Source organism: Ceratotherium simum, chromosome 7, assembly GCF_057802395.1.
Source record: "Ceratotherium simum simum isolate JZ-2026a chromosome 7, ASM5780239v1, whole genome shotgun sequence".
NCBI lineage: Eukaryota > Metazoa > Chordata > Mammalia > Perissodactyla > Rhinocerotidae > Ceratotherium > Ceratotherium simum.
The window spans coordinates 62,838,864-62,851,333 of NC_141906.1; the positions used below are offsets into that span (position 1 = coordinate 62,838,864).

Sequence of the window (12,470 nt, forward strand, 5' to 3'; positions counted from 1 at the left end):
TGTTTAGTTCATAGGGAAGATTTGATATGAATTACCTCTTATAGTTTCCCTTGAACTCTTCCCCCAAACACACACACAAATTAAAAATAATAAACTTCACAGAAACGAGAAGCTTGTTGCCAGTACCTTTGATGTGGTATCATGTAATTAACTATTATAAGTGGATTATTTATGCTAAAAATACAAAAAATATTACTATTTATCCAATAAATTTTATTTTGAGCCTATTGTCAGTGCCTTAGGGATATTATAGCATTTGATGCCCACGTGAAGGTAATGGCCTCCTGAGGACATCAAGAGCCTTTGCTCCAGTGCTGACTAGGTAATCGTTTACTGCAGATAATACATGTGTACATTTTCTGCAAAGTGATTAACCCTCAGCCTCCTAGTTAAGTAAAGAGCTTGGAGTATTATATCTTGCGAAGTTGGAGTTCTTCTTGGACATTTGCCAAGGTGCTTAAACTAAGAATTGAAACTTTCTCCCACATGGAGAACTGAAAAGGTTTTCACCCCCTTGCCCCTCAGGAGGAAGTTTCTCAGCAGCAGAAAAGTGTGTCTGCTCTCGCCAGCAGTGTGCGTCCTCAGCTCTCCCAACGGCAAGGCCTGGAAGCCCAGTACCTGCAGCACAGACTCCAGGTGGGAGCCTCCCCTTGTTCCTGCAGCTCACTGTGCTCGTCCATGCAGAATCGGCCTTTCTGCATGGCAGAAACCTGTTTTGCTTGGTATTTTTTTAGGGTAGCTGCTTGATTCCTCATAGGCAGGTGGGTTTGACTCTGCGCTTGTAGTTTCTAAAAACATGTTCAGACTTAGCCTTATGCTCTCTGTTGGCAGCAAAAAAGAATTTGTCCTCAGGCCCCAGGAGAGGACAACACTACTGAGTGGTAGGAAGGGAAACCTGGCTTCTTTGCTTCTAATGTTATGCCTCCTAATGAATAATAAATAAAGTGGAAATCTCAAGTCAGCAAAATTTTAATATCAACTTTCTACATGGGTGCCAGAAAATCTTTAAAAATGATATAACATAGATCCCATAAAGAATCAATCATTCGTTCATTCAGCAAGTGTTGTGGCCGTTGCTATCAACACTTAACTCCGCTTTTCTCATTGTTTTTAATCTCCACGAACCTCACAGTCCTAGAGGACTTTTAGAAATGGAAAACTGAAGTAGATTAGAGCTGAGACAATCCCGGCCTGCTGACCCGATGCTACTGGGCACAAGGCTCTGCCAGGGTCTCAGTGAGCAAGTGTCAGTCCCTTCACTCTGCATGGATTCTGGAGGACACACTTGGCTTCTACTCCAGGCAGAAGTACAGTGTAACGACTGCACTCTAGATGACAACATATTGTTATGTTTGTATTATTTTTCTCTTCTTCCAGAAGCCCAGCCTCCTGTCAAAAGCCCAGAACACCTGTCAGCTTTATTGTAAAGAACCACCACGGAGCCTTGAACAGCAGCTGCAGGAACACAGGTGAGAGAGGGTCTTTGGCCAAAGAAGTCACTTTCTTTGTGGAAGACTTAGGAATGCCGGGTGTGTTGTCCTCTCCCCTGGGTGTTTGCCTCTACAAGGAAAATAGGTTTCAAGACCTGATCGCCAGTGCAGATATTCCAGTGTCTGTAGAATATGGACCTGTCGGGGAATAGCAGCCCGAAATGTGCTTTGTGTTCCTTTTCTTCGTTTCCCCTTTGGGTTATGAATAGACCTAAGCTTTCAGAATCTGTGACCTAATGCAGTCTAAGTGGGTTATACTACAGAGAAGGCCTCCATCCTCCCTTGCAGTAATTCCTGCCCCAGGCCTTGCTAGTAGAAGCAGCGTGGCCAAGGTAGAATTTTCCTAATCCGTCAGCCTACAGACACCCACAGAGGCCAAGGTGTTACCCCACCTTCAGAACACTCCAGATGGGAAATCAGTCTCTCGCTTCATAGGGAGAAAAACTCAGAGTGTTAGAGAAAATGAATTAGTGTTCACTTGAGCACTGAGGGATCAGTCAGAATTGGGGGGTTAAGAAACCAGACACAATTGGTTCCTACCATGCCTTTGTTTTCTTCTGCCATGGGGAAGAGAGAAGTGGGGGGACTAAAGCTAATGACTGATACTGGATTTACATTAAAATAGCCAGGGCCGGCCCCGTGGCTTAGCGGTTGGGTGCATGCGCTCCGCTGCTGGCGGCCCGGGGTTCGGATCCCGGGCGTGCACCGGCGCACCGCTTCTCCGGCCATGCTGAGGCCGCATCCCACGTACAGCAACTGGAAGGATGTGCAACTACGACATACAACTATATACTGGGGCTTTGGGGAAAAATAAATAAATAAATAAATAAATAAATAAATAAATAAAAAATTACATTAAAATAGCCATCACTGAAGAGGATTTAAAATTCTTTCTTTGGTATTGCCAATTTAGACTCCAGCAGAAGCGACTCTTCCTCCAGAAACAGTCTCAGCTGCAGGCATATTTTAATCAGATGCAGATAGCAGAGAACTCATACCCACAACCGAGTCAGCAGCTGCCCCTTCCCCACCAGGAGGCGCCACCGCCATCACAGCAGCCATCGCCATTCAGCCTGACCCAGCCCCTGAGCCCCGTCCTGGAGCCTGCTTCTGAGCAAATGCAGTACAGCCCTTTCCTCAGCCAGTACCAGGAGATGCGGCTGCAGCCCCTGCCCTCCTCGCCTGGTCCCCGGGCTCCTCCTCCACTGCCCGTGCACTTGCAGCAGCAGCCACCACCGCCGCCGCCACCACCTCCGCCACCACAACAGTCGGGAGCTGCCCCAGCACCTTTACAGTTCTCCTATCAGACTTGTGAGCTGCCAGGTGCTGCCTCCCCTGAGCCAGACTATGCCGCTGCCTGTCAGTACCCCATGGATGGAGCCCAGCAGAGCGGCATAGCAACTCCAGACTGTCCCAGGAGCTCAGGACTGCAGGAGGCCCCCTCCAGCTACGACCCTCTAGCCCTCTCTGAGTTCCCCGGACTCTTCGATTGTGAAATGCTGGAGGCTGTGGACCCACAGCACAGTGGCTACGTCCTGGTAAATTAACCTCAGCACAGGAAGGGAGGCAGGTCAAGTGAAGGAAGAGTGTGTATTTCTATTTGTATTCCAGCCTTTTGAATTTAAAGCTTATTTTCCTGCCCTCTCACTAATGGGGAAAAAAATCAAGTCACCCAACTGGAATCAGAGGGCCTGGCCTGGTGGATGTTGCTTCCTTCTGGCTCTGTCCCACCACAGTTTTCTGTGGCAAGTGCTGGAACATAGTTGTAGGCTGCAGCTCACGCCCTTAGGTCAAGTGGAGCAAGCTCTCACGGAAGGCACCAAAAAATGTTTTTATGAGAAGATGACATCCAGACCCAGGTTTTATGCAGAACTACACCATTTCATTATCGAGGGAAACCTTGGTGAAAGCAGGAAAAAATGTGTGCCATTATATATGGGCAGAAAAAAAAGGCAATATATTTTTCACTGAAGCCAAGCAACACCATGTTGCTTAAAGGCAGATCAAGAATACATAATGAAATCTGATGCACAGGAAGTAAAGGACAGAGTACTTTGTCGTTGAATCTTAAGTTCTAAGCTGCTGATGCAGGTTGTCCCTGAGACCACTGCAAAGCAGTGGAGTGTGAGCTTTGTTTCAGGGGCCACTAAATAACAGCTGGTACTGACCCCTGAGACTGTCAGTCGTCTCCCGCTGGGAGCAGGTGACACACTTCTTCAGCAGGTGTCCTGGTTACAGAGCGTCAGAGTGGACTTGGCAAAGATGTCACCTGTAGAACCAGAGACCCACTGCAGTGGAGACTGGGGGCAAGGATTCGAGAAACCCTCAGGAGCAGCAGCCCCGGGCCCAGGAAGACCGGCTCTTCCTGCACAGTCCTTGTGGAGACTTCTGGTTCGGGGCCATTGGTCTTTGAGGACCTGGCGTCTCTTTTAAAATGTAATAACTACTTTGACTTTACACTCTATGTTGCTAGTAGTTTATTGAGCTTTGTATATTTGGACAGTTTCATATAGGGCTTAGAAATTTTAAGGACAAGACAAATGAACTTTTATCTCCCATGTGAAGTGGTAGTGCTGTGCCTTTGCTCCCAGATCATGCTTTAATTATTTCTTTTCTGTAGAAACCAACAGTTTTCCATTTATGTCAATGCTAAATCCAAAGTCACTTCAGAGTTTGTTTTCCACCATGTGGGAATCGCATTCTTAATTTCCTTAGTTTTGACTTGTAATGAAATGTTCAAGTATTACAGCAATATTCAAAAACCACAGATGTGTTAACCATTTAAGCAGATCATCTGCCAAACACGTTATATTACTATAGTAAAACTTAACCCTTACAATTCATCCATCAGAGTAAGTAAAAACTAGATGCTACAGCTAGTTGACTGTATACGTAGAGGTAATGAGTAACCTGGCATTTGGACAGTAACATCCAAGGGTTACAGATTCAGTATTATTTACAAAGACTATCGTTTCTGTCCTTTAGAACGGTTTGTCCTATCAGCAGATGAATGCGTTAAGCACAAAGCATCTTCCTTAAAGCACAAAGAAGAGAGATACTACACTGATGCTGCATCTAGAACACACCTTTAAGTTGCCTTTCCTCTTTGTAGTAAGTGTCCAGGCAGGTGAGGAGAAGCATGGACGGTCTGAGTAGTTCTGTTCCGGCCCCCGCCCAGCCCCTCCCAGTGTTGGTAACTTGAGCATCCTTGTCTCAGGCTCACACTTGGCACCAGGCCGCTTCAAGGAGGCCCTCTGCTTGGGGTTGGACTCTGGGTGTTAGCAAGAAAGGGTGGTGGTGGAGGACTGTCGTGCTGTGATTTAACAACACGCAGTGAAAATCCAGGAAGAATGAATGCTGTTCCTCCTATGGATTGTTTATTCCTCCTCGTGCTTAAGATTGATGATTTCATGAAATAGATCACATCGTTTCATTTAAGAGATCCTTTCGTTAAGATCTCTAATCTGTTCTGAGTTTTTGCAAAATAAGCCAGTTATAAAACGGGGCTTGATTTGTTTAGACTGAAGGATATTTCCTAAAATATACTACAGAAGTGCTGTAATATTTATGAAATTAAAATGCTTTCCAGATTGAAAATGCGGGCCGCTCGTTTCAGAGTCGCAGGAAGGGCACAGTTACAGATTGGCATGAACGCCTGCCCCCAAGCAAGGCCATGAGCCACTTAGCCCAGGAAGCCTCGGAGCTATGGCAGGACGTAGGACGACAGATGAGGGACAGCGGAGAGCCTGTTGGAAAGTTAAAGGACCCAGAGAGAGACACTGGGAAGCACCAGCAGTGGCCAGGTCTGTTAGGAACCGACAGACCAGCGGCGCGGGCACTCACCTGGACCTGTGTTGTAAGCTCCTATTTGCTTTTCTCATTTATTTCAAGCAGAAATCAATAAATTCCATAACAATCTGTATTTGCTGAAATGTAAGCTGGTGAGAGGAGACTGGTTCTGTTGGTCAATCAGGTGTTTTCCCAACCCTGTCTGATCCTTGCCGTTGCTCTGTCCCCTAACTAGTGACCTGTGTAAGCTTCCAAGCCGCTTTCTCTTCACAAATACTAAAGAAACACTAAGAAGGCTTCGTACCACTCTTTTTATGAGAGGCTGCTTTGAAATAATGCCTTTCTTTCCAGTCTGTTTCACATTAGCAGTGTGTACACTACTGTATAATAATCATTAGCTTTATTATCTTGTAAACCAGGCTCCTCTGAAGAGACTTTGGTGAGATGAACGTGAGGTAAAAATTTCACTCGGCAAAAAGTGCAATATGTGTGGTACTTTATTTTTTGTTTATGTTCTTTTTTTAATCCAGGGGTATTAGTCTCTGCTTTGGGAAAAATGCACTAGTTCTGCCATTTCCAGTCAGGCAAGTGTGTCTCTAGTATTTACGTGCAGCTGATATGCAGGTCCCTGTAAGGCAAATAGAGCATGTTAACGCAACAGAGAGAGGGTGGCTGTTGCATTTCAAAACTGCTGGTAAGCTCCAGTGACCATCCCCAGCCGCCCCTCGCCACCTCTGCCCCTCCCAGGCCTGCACCGGCCTCTTGCTACCTTGGGAACACAGAAGGGGGCCAAAGGTTCTCCACACCAACCACCTTCCAGTATCTGCTTAATGGGAAACATCTGGGGCCACCAAGAAGGACCATGAGATGGGACTAAAGGACTCTGTGAGTTCTGATATGAACAAAACCTTTTCTTTTCTGAATCAAACTTTGCCTCCTAAGAAGGAGAAAGAGTCCCTTTCTTTCTCAGAAATAAAGAACTCGTTTAAGCTGTGTCCTGAGTCGGTTAGGTGGGACTGGCAGGAGCTTGGGACTGGGACTAAAGTCAGCCCTCACGTCAGAGTCCCTGAGCAATGGGGGGCCCTGTGCCCTTATGGGGAGGGAGGGGACCACCTTGGAGGAGCATCGCCCTCCAGTTGACTAAAGGCCTCTGCGGAAGGGATTCATTGTGGCACTGGCCTCTCCCACTCTGCCCCCACACTGTCGTCAGTACCTAAAAGGGGAGGCTCTTAGAGAAAAGAATTCTACCTAATTGTTCCAGTTGGGAAGAAGGGTGTATTCTCAGCTAGCGAGTGATTGGGTAGCCAACCAGAAACTAAAGAAAGGGGAAAAGCAGCAGCTTCTCGTTAGAGGTGGTCAGGGGTCCAGGTGTGGTAATTAGAGCAGCCTCGGGTCAGGTGCAGGCAGCTCAGCCACGTGGACATGAGGAAATGAGTGGCTTCCTTTGCGGGGTCCCTGGTAATTAATTAAATATTGGGTTCTATGTTGGGCTCAGAATTTTCAGCTCTGGATTACATTTAAAAACCTCTATCAACAGTTACACTTCAGCTCCCTATTGGTTTAAAGAAAATTCATACTCCGGATAACTTTTTCACGTTGCTCCTCCTTTAGAGACAATACATAGTGTCACTTGCCAGCACTGGTCCCAGTGAACAGTTGCAGAGTCCCGTGCCAGGGCTGACCTTGGCTGCATCTGCACCCCCACCCTGGGCTGCCTCTACTGCCTCCTCGGAAGCCACCTGAGCCGCTCGGTCTCTTTGTGCCTAGACATCAAAGGTAAAAAAAACTGGAGAACAGGTAGTAAGTTGGAGTCATTGTTATAGGCAGGAAACTTTGATCATTTTGTTGCTTTTAAAGGACGTTTTTACAGAACTTATCTTCAGAGTGATGTGTGGAAGGCAAGAGCAGTATCATCTGCCTCTGCTTCTAAACTGGACAAAAAAACATTTTTAAAAATTTATGTACCCCTTCTGACAGGTTTGGTAGTATGGTCCTCCCTGGCCTGCAGCCCCAGGGAAGTGACTGGTTACAGAGCCCTTTCTGTCTCTTGGCCTGTGGCCCCTGGAAGGCGGCAGGATGAACAAAGTCTGGCCTTCAAAACTCCTTTTGGCCCCAGAGTCTCTGGTCTTACAGTGCCCCTCTCATATTTGTTTTACCATTTTTTTCCCATTAAAGTAGGCTAGCTGATTCTAGAAGACTCACAGCCGCCCTAGTTACACGACCATCTAATGTCCACATGTCATCTGGGCAGATTTCAACACATCTGGCAGAATTGGGCACCTGCTATTGCAGAGATTGAGAAACAGGCAGCAGCACTGCCCTAGCCAGTGATAGTTTTGATGGTTCCAGCCCAACGTGCAGCTTGCCTGTCCGAAAGGAGCAGTAGCTTATATCTGTGCACTACCATACCCAGCACTTGCACAAGTCATCTCTTCTAATCCTCACAAAAATTCCATGAAATCAGTTGGGCAGATACCATCCTCATTTTTACAGCTGAGGAAACCCAAGCTCTCAAAGAACATGTGACTGTTTACGTGACTTGTCCAGGTGCACGGAGCTTGTGAGTGGAGGCACCGGGACAAGCTCGTGGGTTTTCCAGATTCTCAGTCAGCTCTTTCCCTCCTCAGTAGCAGTTGACTCTTCTCATGAGCAAACAGCTGTATAAACAGAGTCCCCATCTTGGTGAAGCACTGGGTGAATGTGACACTATCCCCGCACTTATTGTGCACTTGACAGCTGCCTGGCTTTGGGAAGGAGGTGCCCTCCAGGTGACAACTGCAGTTGTCCAAGAGGCCCTGCATGAACAAGGCTAGGGGGACACAGACCCCACAGACTGCCATCCTTCCAGTGTCCAGTTAACTACAGAAGTTAGGTTCACATCAAACATGTCTAGTGTCTCCAAGTTGCACAATATAGTAATTTCCTACAGGAGTATATGAGAGAAGGACACACCCTTCCTTGATTGCCAGGGGGCCAAATTGCACAGCTTTGACCCACCACTGCAGGCCAAGAGACCCAACCCCAAGAAAGGGGGCTGCTCAGAGAAGAATCACAAACCCAGCCTGATCCTGAGGAGGGGCGTAACGTTTCTTTACAATTCAGGCCCATCAAGTAGAAGTGCTGATTAGACACTTTTAGGGTTAAAAACAACTTTGATTGAATACTTAGTCTTTTCAGAGGCAAAGTGGGTGGGTAGGAGGGAGCTTTAAAAATAGAAGTGCAAAATAACATCCTGGAAAAATATGACCCCAGATTGGAATAATGTTACATTAGCAAATACAGAAACCTGGGAGTCGCCGCTGCCTGTGGATGCCTATCGGTTCAAGATTTGCTCGGTCAAGGAAATTCAAGTGGTGCGACTTTGCCACTACTGATGGTAAAAGAAATTTGCCTCCACCAATATCTCTGAAGGGAAAAGAAGTAGAGAGAAAAGGAGATTTGCTTCTCTTTGGGGACTATAAGAAATAAAAGTGATACAGAGATATTTGCACTTTGTAGAAAGGGCAAGATGATTTGCTTATTTCTGAAGGGAGGAGGGTGGTCTTTGTTGGATGTTTGGTTTGTGAGTTACTTTTGATAAAGTTAATCTAACTGTAGTTATTTTTTCTGTGTGCTTTTTTTCCTAAATGCTAAGAAAAGGTGGTGAGTTCAATAGCTTTGGTATTTTGAGTGCAAATCATAATAGCTCCAATGTGAAAAAATCAAAATGTAACCTGTCACTCAATGTTAGAAAATTGCCTAAAATGCAGTTTAATAAATGATCTTTGTATCAAACAGTAATTTAAATGGGGGTAATTTTCTGCAAGGAAAATGTACTGTTTTTACGTCTCCAACCCTCTTGAATTAAAATAAAAACAACTTGTTTTCTAAGAGCCTGGGTGAGATGAATGTCAGGCGGATGAGATAGGGCCTTTGCCTCATCAGGCCTTGGGTGGAATTTTTAAAGTATGGAAGGTGGCTGTGTTCCCTGAGCTCTGGTGCTCATTTCAGGCTGCAGAAAAGGACAGTGGATAATATGTTCTCATTGACGTCAGCAGGGTAAATAATACCTCGCTCTGAAATCGCCCGAGTACACGTTAGCCGCTTCAGCACGCTGACGGAAGCACTGCTAACCGCAGCCTGCACACGGGCGGGCCCAGGCTGGGCGCTGCCTGGTGCTCCTGGATTTGCAGAGGTAGTCGGGGAAGGGCCTCTACAGCAGGAGGAGCAGGGGAGGCAGGCGCATCGGACTCCCCAAGGACAAGCAAGCTGCAGGGCGAGAGGTAGGAATGGGGGCCAGCCAGACACTGCTACTTCTTCACCACGGCACGTCTTCTCTGGGGCCTGCAGAAGGCCTCAATACTGCGTGTGTACACGGACACACGCGCGCACGTACGCACACACATACGGTGGACCCCCTCACAGGGATAGGCACCAGCTCAGTGCCCTCAGGTGCTGTAGGATCCATTTGCCGAGGCATTTGGGGCCACTCTCATACATTTGGGACTTGGTTTCGTGCCAGACCCTGAGTGAAAGAAAGGGCAGTATTAAATCCTACTTTCTGGCAGCAAGTTCAACTGAGATTTGGTTTCACTCAGATGATTCCAGTTGAGCCCATGCTATAGAACTGAGACAGTTCACAAACAGGGATCATCTGCTGGCTGCCTGGGTGGGTGGGAGGGTGGAGGAGACTCTCAGCCCAGAACAGGAGGAGAGTAGGCCCTCTCCATCAGCTTGTTCTGCTGCCCCAGCACCACTTACAGCGCTCAGTCCTGCCCCAAAAACAGCTGTTACCCCTGTTTGGCTACCCAAGAATTGAGTAACACAGAGTTTCAATTTTTTTTTTTTTTTTTTTTTAAGGAAAGCACTCAATTTCAGTAACGATGTTTTGCAAACTTTCCCCTTTCCCACCAAATTTCTCCATCATTTTTATTTTGTGTTGCCAAAAACAACCCCAGTGTCCAGGGTACAGGCAAAAATAGCAGACCTGCCAGGAGACACTGGCCAGAACTTCAGCAGCCCATCAAGCCCGACCTCCACGTTCTCCAGAACATCCTTCGGTTCTGCGGCTTTCATGAGCCAAAGGCTCAGCACAGGGTGGAGGAGGGTGAGACCGTGGAGACCTGAGCACCAGACCCAGGGCCTCTTCCTGGCTGGGCTGGGGGACTAGAGTTTGCCAACAGTGCCCACACTCCAAAAGGACCCAGTGTCTGCAGTGCCACTCACCAGAGCCCACCTCTGTCACCGCTAGTCAGGGCCCTGCCAGGGGGAGGGAAGTAGCAGGGCCCTGCCAGGGGGAGGGAAGTAGCAGGGCCCCAAGGTTCAGTTCTTGGCCATCTGCTCCTTTCTGCCCCACTAGTTCTTAAATTGAGGTTTCACAGATCCCTCTGACATGCTGATAAAAGCTTTGGACCCTCTTCCCAGGAAACATATTATACACAGACATACAACTTCGGACAGAAAATTTCAGGGAAGGGGTTAGTTTCTGAACCCCTGAGGCCCATTCACAGGGTTAGAGGGATTTCTAACCCCTAACTGAGAAAGAGCGTTAGTGCCTCCATCTGCAACCCCTCAGGCTTTTCAGAGAGAATCCAGGTAAGGAAAAGAGCCCCAGGGCACTGTGGGAGGAAGTCCTGGGCTTTGTGCACTAAATCCTAAGTGCCACGTAGCTGCAAAATAAATGTCACCTGCACAGGCTGCAGCTGGTCTGTCCTGGGAGCTGAAGAGAGGTGGCTCTGTCATTTCAGCCCCAGCCAGTGATGTCACTTCAAAGAAATGACAAGGCTGAGCAGCTCTAAGGGATGGAATGCTGCGCATGGCTCATCCTTTGCAATGTCCCTTTGGGAGACAGATGTGGGTCTTGAAGTGAAGGGGTCACTGGCAACCCTGCCCCCACCCAGGTATGTAGCTCTGACCACAAATCACAGAGGCCAAACCCGAAAGCCAGGCCAGGCTGAGTGGGGAGCTTGCTGTGTACCTGCAGCCATTCCACTCTAACAAGCCTTCCTGCTCGAACATCCCAACCCCCAGCGCAGCTGAACTCCTCTGGACCTGCAGTTGCAGATGCCCCTAGGGAGCACTGACAACTCCCTTCGTGTAAGTTTCTAGGGGACTTTCCTCGGCACAGCTGACTCAGAGCTGGTCGGATTGGCAGAGGTCCGAAGCCCAGGCAAAGCAGGTGCAGGGCTGAGCCACCAAGCAAGAAGCCCGGATCAGGGGAGGGAGCACACTGCACCATGGGAGGCGGACCCCCCGCCGCCGCTGCAGCTGAGCCCCCAAGAGCTGGCTGGGCAGAAAGCTCAGAAAATCTGGGCCCAGAAGAAATGAGGCATTGGGGATTTGACCTCTAAGGGAAAATCGAGTCACTCTCTCCATCAGGCAGGCTGTGAGAGTTTCTGACTCAATCTCTCTCCTCACTCTCCAAAGAGAAGGAGGGACTAATGGGGCCTGACTGAGAACTCTGACCCTCAGGAGTTAGTCCATTACCAGGCCAGGGCCACTTGCACGGTTGGCAAGTGGGACGCAAATGAACTGAGGGAAAAAGCCCCCAAGGCCTTTCCTAGAAGCACATCATGGGAAGGACCCTGGGTTCACAGCCTCTGCTGGCTCCAGTCTGGGACCTCCTAGAACTGACCTCTGGTCACTATAGAAGCCCACATGTTTATCAGGGTCCCTGTGCCAGCAAAGAGAGGGCCAAAGGGCAGGCAGGCAGGCAGTTGGAGGAGGCCCCAGAGATGAAGGACCAAGGCTGGGAGAGCAGGGCCCAGCTTCCCCCAGCCCACTCCCTGGAGCAGCCACCTCAGCCAGAAAAGCCCTCCAGTCAGGGTGGTGCCTACCCATTCTCTGCCAGGGACAGACTGGGAGGCAGCAAAGAACCCCTGACTGAGTCCTCAGCCCCTGGCCCCTCCCAGCCCTGCCACTAACCAGAGCAAATCATTGCAAAGCCTCGTTATCCCCAACGGTAACTCGGGAGCATAGACTGGCTGACTTAACTCTCAGGTTACTGTGCGATTCCAATGTAGCCTGATGGCACTGCCCTCCAACAACAAAGTATCCAGAAGACTCCCCAGCTCCCCTGACAGCTTGTTATAGTATCTCACCTCCACCTGTCTTGCTTTCATTTAACTCTTCACTGTCCCAACACCAGACGCAGAAAATGGTTGCTTGCTCCCTGTGAAATGTCTCAACAGATTTAAGGGTGGGTGCCCTATT

At 48.4% G+C, this 12,470-nt stretch overlaps 2 protein-coding genes across 6 annotated transcripts in view; one reads left to right on the forward strand and one right to left on the reverse strand.

Annotated features, from left to right (window-relative positions):
- The window catches only part of SIK2 (salt inducible kinase 2), a 123,618-nt gene extending 114,467 nt beyond the window's left edge, over nt 1-9,151 (forward strand). For 2 of the 5 annotated variants that reach the window (XM_004427345.3, XM_087433682.1), the window contains 3 exons: nt 526-636; nt 1,378-1,469; nt 2,404-9,151. In XM_004427345.3, coding sequence (XP_004427402.1) covers nt 526-636; nt 1,378-1,469; nt 2,404-3,037 — 837 coding nt within the window. In that variant the 3' untranslated portion in view covers nt 3,038-9,151. The remainder of the gene's footprint in view (nt 1-525; nt 637-1,377; nt 1,470-2,403) is intronic. The other 3 variants (XR_015552725.1, XR_015552724.1, XM_087433683.1) reach the window with 3 other exon arrangements.
- The window catches only part of PPP2R1B (protein phosphatase 2 scaffold subunit Abeta), a 37,833-nt gene continuing 31,188 nt past the window's right edge, over nt 5,826-12,470 (reverse strand). Inside the window, 3 exon segments of the mRNA XM_087433684.1 lie at nt 5,826-5,876; nt 5,878-5,907; nt 6,962-7,042. Coding sequence (XP_087289810.1) covers nt 5,841-5,876; nt 5,878-5,907; nt 6,962-7,042 — 147 coding nt within the window. The 3' untranslated portion in view covers nt 5,826-5,840.